The sequence below is a fragment of the Notolepis coatsorum genome (assembly GCF_963971535.1).
Source record: "Notolepis coatsorum genome assembly, chromosome: 12".
Lineage (NCBI taxonomy): Eukaryota > Metazoa > Chordata > Actinopteri > Aulopiformes > Paralepididae > Notolepis > Notolepis coatsorum.
The window spans coordinates 100,663,973-100,670,674 of NC_140176.1; the positions used below are offsets into that span (position 1 = coordinate 100,663,973).

Sequence of the window (6,702 nt, forward strand, 5' to 3'; positions counted from 1 at the left end):
AGCACTAGGAGTGGCTGGGTAGTGTAGAGGTCTAAGCACTAGGAGTGGCTGGGTAGTGTAGAGGTCTAAGCACTAGGAGTGGCTGGGTAGTGTAGAGGTCTAAGCACTAGGAGTGGCTGGGTAGTGTAGAGGTCTAAGCACTAGGAGTGGCTGTGTAGTGTAGAGGTCTAAGCACTAGGAGTGGCTGGGTAGTGTAGAGGTCTAAGCACTAGGAGTGGCTGGGTAGTGTAGAGGTCTAAGCACTAGGGGTGGCTGGGTAGTGTAGAGGTCTAAGCACTAGGGGTGTCTGGGTAGTGTAGAGGTCTAAACACTAGGTGTGGCTGGGTAGTGTAGAGGTCTAAGCACTAGGGGTGTCTGGGTAGTGTAGAGGTCTAAACACTAGGAGTGGCTGGGTAGTGTAGAGGTCTAAGCACTAGGGGTGGCTGGGTAGTGTAGAGGTCTAAGCACTAGGGGTGGCTGGGTTGCGTAGAGGTCTAAGCACTAGGAGTGGCTGGGTAGTGTAGAGGTCTAAGCACTAGGAGCAGCTGGGTAGCATAGAGGTCTAAGCACTAGGAGCAGCTGGGTAGTGTAGAGGTCTAAGCACTAGGAGCGGCTGGGTAGCGTAGAGGTCTAAGCACTAGGAGCAGCTGGGTAGTGTAGAGGTCTAAACACTAGGAGCGGCTGGGTAGCGTAGAGGTCTAAGCACTAGGAGTGGCTGGGTAGTGTAGAGGTCTAAGCACTAGGAGCAGCTGGGTAGTGTAGAGGTCTAAACACTAGGAGCGGCTGGGTAGCGTAGAGGTCTAAGCACTAGGAGTGGCTGGGTAGTGTAGAGGTCTAAACACTGGGTAGTGTAGAGGTCTAAGCACTAAGAGTGGCTGGGTAGTGTAGAGGTCTAAGCACTAGGAGTGGCTGGGTAGTGTAGAGGTCTAAGCACTAGGAGTGGCTGGGTAGTGTAGAGGTCTAAGCACTAGGAGTGGCTGGGTAGTGTAGAGGTCTAAGCACTAGGAGTGGCTGGGTAGTGTAGAGGTCTAAGCACTAGGAGTGGCTGGGTAGTGTAGAGGTCTAAGCACTAGGAGTGGCTGTGTAGTGTAGAGGTCTAAGCACTAGGAGTGGCTGGGTAGTGTAGAGGTCTAAGCACTAGGAGTGGCTGGGTAGTGTAGAGGTCTAAGCACTAGGGGTGGCTGGGTAGTGTAGAGGTCTAAGCACTAGGGGTGTCTGGGTAGTGTAGAGGTCTAAACACTAGGTGTGGCTGGGTAGCGTAGAGGTCTAAGCACTAGGAGTGGCTGGGTAGTGTAGAGGTCTAAGCACTAGGGGTGGCTGGGTAGCGTAGAGGTCTAAGCACTAGGAGTGGCTGGGTAGTGTAGAGGTCTAAGCACTAGGGGTGGCTGGGTAGCGTAGAGGTCTAAGCACTAGGAGTGGCTGGGTAGTGTAGAGGTCTAAGCACTAGGGGTGTCTGGGTAACGTAGAGGTCTAAACACTAGGGGTGTCTGGGTAACGTAGAGGTCTAAACACTAGGAACGGCTGAGTAGCAGTGTAGAGGTCTAAGCACTAGGTGTGTCTGGGTAGCGAAGAGGTCTAAGCACTCTCCTACCACCGCAGATACTCTGAATTCGAATCCAGCTGTCAGAGTTCTGGTCATTGCAAACAGTGACTCCTACTAGTCTAATAGTTTATATATATCAGGCCATGTGAGCGGCGCAGGGAGCGGAGCGGAGCGGAGCGGAGCGGGCGGTTTTGACGTGAGCGACGGAGTGGGTTTTAAAATAGGTCGGCGCGACGTCCGGAGCGAGAGTTCTCCTCCGCTCCAATCCACTCCGGGCCGCTCACAGTGGTTTAACACTGATGTAATATACATGTAGTACAATGCCAAAGCAACAGATGGCGATGTACAAACATGAAGGCCATTTTCAACCAATGAGAAGGGTGAACCGTCACTCACATCCTGTTAGAAAAAGTATATGACGCCATTGTTGTTGTCGTTAGCTTACATGCTAACGTTAATGGCAGCGACCATAGCATTGTGGCTAGGCTAGCTATCATCGCTTAGTAGAGCTATAAACAACGTTATTTAACATTGCAGAATGGGTACAATTACAATACGGCTCAATACAAACAATTGTTAAGGGGCCCAGGGGGTGTAGACTGTTGTAGTTTGGTCAAATCAAGCACATTTACATCATGCTCCAAAAAAAAAAAAAAATCTGCCAAGCGATGTGGAGCGGGGAGCGGTCGATTCAAGGTGAGCGGTGAGCGAGCGGAGAGCGACTTGGGGGCGGGGTCAACATGAGCGATTAGCGGAGCGGAACAAGCCGTCTAGAGCGAAGTGCGGATTTCTCGCCCGCGCCGATCCGCTCACGGGCCCTGATATATATATTTTATTACAGTAGACAGTATTTCCTGATGTATGGACTGATAAGAGGACATCCCTTCTGGAAAAAGTTTATTTTTGAATGTATCAACAAAATGAAACCAAGTTTTTTAATCTGGCATTATCCATGTTCCATTATCCATCTAACTCTGTGTGTTACACTCAAATGTCTCCGGGGGGCGCTATATTTAGACGGAGCCGAGTAAGTCGCTTCATCCGACCACTTCGAAACGCATCTGGCACACTCGATCCATAAGTTGTGCCAAATTATGTCCGGGACCAGATGGACACCAATACTGGAAATCGCGATCAGACAATTGGAATATTATTTTTGGAATACCACCGACCACAGGTAAGGACTATCTGACATCAATTTCAGCTCAATCCTGCAATGTTTTCATATGCATCCAGCTGATCGGCTCCTGTAGTGTTTTTTTAATTTTTTTATTTGAAATCTTTATTTCGAACATGCAATGAATACAAACAAACAATAACAAAAAGCAAAACAACTCAATCTACATGTTCGAAAAGGAGTAGGAAGAAGTATACACTTATTTAATCCTACCCCTTTTCCACTACTCAAATGAGTGTACTATTTTAAAACATAAAAAGAAAAAAAAAAAAATATATATATATATATATATATATATGCAAAACAAAAAACAAAAACTATATATGTAAAACATGAAATAAATAAAATAGAAAACAAAATAAAAATGTAAACACCCGTCAATATCAAGTCCCTTCCTCATCCCTGTACCTTGTGAACATCATTTCCTTATACATCAGTTTGAATTGTCTCATGTTTGGACATTGCTTTAGCACCACATTTAGACTGTTCCACAGTTTCACTCAACATATTGAGATGCAGTGTCTTCTCATGGTAGAGCGTACGTTTAGCACTTCTAAATTGTTCTCCCCTCAGATTATAACCCCCCTCCCTATCAAAGAACAATTCTTGAATGTTTCTTGGAAGTGCATGACTTTTTGCTTTATACATTAATTGTGCCGTTTTAAATTCCACAAGATCATTTAACTTCAATGTCGTTGACTCCAAAAACAATATGTTAGTGTGATCACGATAACCTGCAATGTGAACTATCCTTATAGTGTTCAAAACAAAAACACAAATGCTGTTACTGGCAATCAAAGCATCAGAAACGACCCCCCCCCCCCCCTTTCATGCATTCATGATGAAACATAATACCTATTATATACATTTGATTTGGAAATAGTAGCGTGTCCAGGGACGAAACGCCAACGCTTATAGTAGAATTCAGGTTGCGGCCCTATTACTCGCTTCCCAGGAATTATCCCGGATCACTCTGAAATTATACTTATATTCACCACGGGATAACGTGTGAACGTATGCATGAAAGAATTTTCTCTTTTTTGCATCCTGGACGGAAGAAAGTCACTGTAAAATGACCATAGTATTGTCTCCATAGCTATAATGTAGAATATAGATATAGCTCTACAAACAAGGTGACGCACTTCTATCTTTAAAGCGTGGCATAGCTACAATGGGACCCGGCTAATCCCTGGTGCTGAATGAGTTAATAGGGATAATGTGAGATAATACACAAAAAATACTGGAATAATACAATTGACAATGTCACTTACTGGCAGCAGAGACAACATGGAAACAGGAAGAAGTGCTTCTTACTGTAAGAAACCGGGCTCTTGTAGAACCAGATGGTATTGTCAACAATACCCACGCAACAGTTTCTAAGTGTCTTGAACATAAGTGGCATCATGTCATCTTTGCGTGCTACAGTCGCTGATGTAACCTCGCCTGTTACAGTTATGACAGCACAGGAAAACCTTTTAACACTTAAGACGGCAGCTTGCTAATTTCCCCAGTGCAATTATTGCTTATTATACGGCAAACGATCGGTGCCAACATTTCAGGCAGCTGGTTCTGTTGGTATAGCAACAGGCCCATCAATAATTTCACACATGCGGGATCGTTAGCACCGTGTGGGGCAGTGAGCCTGCCAACGCAGCAGCCCCTTTGTGTAACCTATTCTAGGAAACCCTCAGGCTTTACAGGCCCAATCAGTGATCCAAGCATAAACAAATTGGTATCCCCAAGCGCCAAATATAAATAAGAAAGGCATGGATGATACAAGGACAACAGGTACATATGACTGAGCTCTTGACACAAGGACTAACACTAGACAACAGGTACATATGACTGAGCTCTTGACACAAGGACTAACACTAGACAACAGGTACATATGACTGAGCTCTTGACACAAGGACTAACACTAGACAACAGGTACATATGACTGAGCTCTTGACACAAGGACTAACACTAGACAACAGGTACATATGACTGAGCTCTTGACACAAGGACTAACACTAGACAACAGGTACATATGACTGAGCTCTTGACACAAGGACTAACACTAGACAACAGGTACATATGACTGAGCTTTTGACACAAGGACTAACACTAGACAACAGGTCAATATGACTGAGCTCTTGATACAAGGACTAACACTAGACAACAGGTCAATATGACTGAGCTTTTGACACAAGGACTAACACTAGACAACAGGTACATATGACTGAGCTCTTGACACAAGGACTAACACTAGACAACAGGTACATATGACTGAGCTCTTGACACAAGGACTAACACTAGACAACAGGTCAATATGACTGAGCTCTTGACACAAGGACTAACACTAGACAACAGGTACATATGACTGAGCTTTTGACACAAGACTAACACTAGACAACAGGTCAATATGACTGAGCTCTTGATACAAGGACTAACACTAGACAACAGGTACATATGACTGAGCTTTTGACACAAGGACTAACACTAGACAACAGGTACATATGACTGAGCTCTTGACACAAGGACTAACACTAGACAACAGGTACATATGACTGAGCTTTTGACACAAGGACTAACACTAGACAACAGGTACATATGACTGAGCTCTTGACACAAGGACTAACACTAGACAACAGGTCAATATGACTGAGCTCTTGATACAAGGACTAACACTAGACAACAGGTCAATATGACTGAGCTCTTGACACAAGGACTAACACTAGACAACAGGTCAATATGACTGAGCTCTTGATACAAGGACTGTATCGCTTGGTATTGCGGCAGTGAAGGGGTTAAACTCCGACGACCAAACTCAATAGATTGTTCTTCCCGTGTCGCCGCTCACCTTTCCGACGTGGCACTCGTTCCATCCATCGGGGGTCCAGTTTGGTCTTACAGTCCTTCTCTCCGTCCACCCGGCACCAGAGGCCCGAGCACATGACGTACTGTCAGAACCACACACACACACACACACACACACACACACACACACACACACACACACACACACACACAGACACACACACACACACACACACACACACACACACACACACACACACACACACACACACACACACACACACACACACACACACACACACACACACACACACACACACACACACACACACACACACACACACACACACGTTTTAAATGCTTGATCGGAATCCACCAGTCAAATTAACCCTTTCACTGCCACACGGCAGAAGGTTAACCGTCTTTAGTGTAGTGAAAAGGGTTAACCTTCTGCAGTGTGGTTGTGAAAGGGTTAACCTTCTGTATTGTCGCAGTGAAAGGGTTAACCCTTTGGTAGTGTGGTAGTGAAAGGGTTAAGAATACATAATATTCACAGGGGGTGTGTCAGTGGCTCAGGAGGTAGAGCAGCCGCCTGGTAATCAAAAAGGTTCCCGGTTCAATTCCGGGGCAAGACACTTAACAAGACACTTAGCAAGACACCACTTAACCCCTAGCTGCTCCCGATGAGCAGTCGGCACCTCGTATGGTCGCCTCCGCCGTCGGTTTGTGAGTGAACGTGAAGTTGTAAATCGATTTGGATAAAAGCGATATATAAATGCAGTCCATTGACTGTGGTTCAACACACAAAGGTTTGCACACACACACACTCTCTCTCTCTCTCTCTCTCCCTCCCTCTCCCCTCTCTCTCCTGCTCTCCCTCTCTCTAGCTCTCTCCCTCTCCCTCTCTCTCTCTCTGTCCTCTCTCTCTCTCTCTCTCTCTCTCTCTCTCTCTCTCTCTCTCTCTCTCTCTCTCTCTCTCTCTCTCTCTCTCTCTCTCTCTCTCTCTCTCTCTCTCTCTCTCTCGGACACACACTATGCACAAGGTGGATGAGATCTCCGCTCGAGCTCTGGGTACTGACGGACCAGAATCCTTTGCAGTGAGTCGCACGCAGGTGAAATGTCATCCTGTGCAGGAAGCGACGCCGGTCCACCTGCTGTAACGTGAGCGTAGAGGAACCTGCTCTGAAGCTCAGCTACGCTGCTC

At 46.0% G+C, this 6,702-nt stretch overlaps 1 protein-coding gene across 1 annotated transcript in view; it reads right to left on the reverse strand.

Moving 5' to 3' along the window:
* The window catches only part of LOC311237989 (A disintegrin and metalloproteinase with thrombospondin motifs 19-like), a gene marked incomplete at its 3' end in the record, with an annotated part of 279,286 nt that overhangs the window by 163,791 nt on the left and 108,793 nt on the right, over positions 1-6,702 (reverse strand). Inside the window, 2 exon segments of the mRNA XM_084325960.1 lie at positions 5,542-5,569; positions 5,571-5,641. Of these exon segments, the coding sequence (XP_084182086.1) occupies positions 5,542-5,569; positions 5,571-5,641 (99 nt within the window).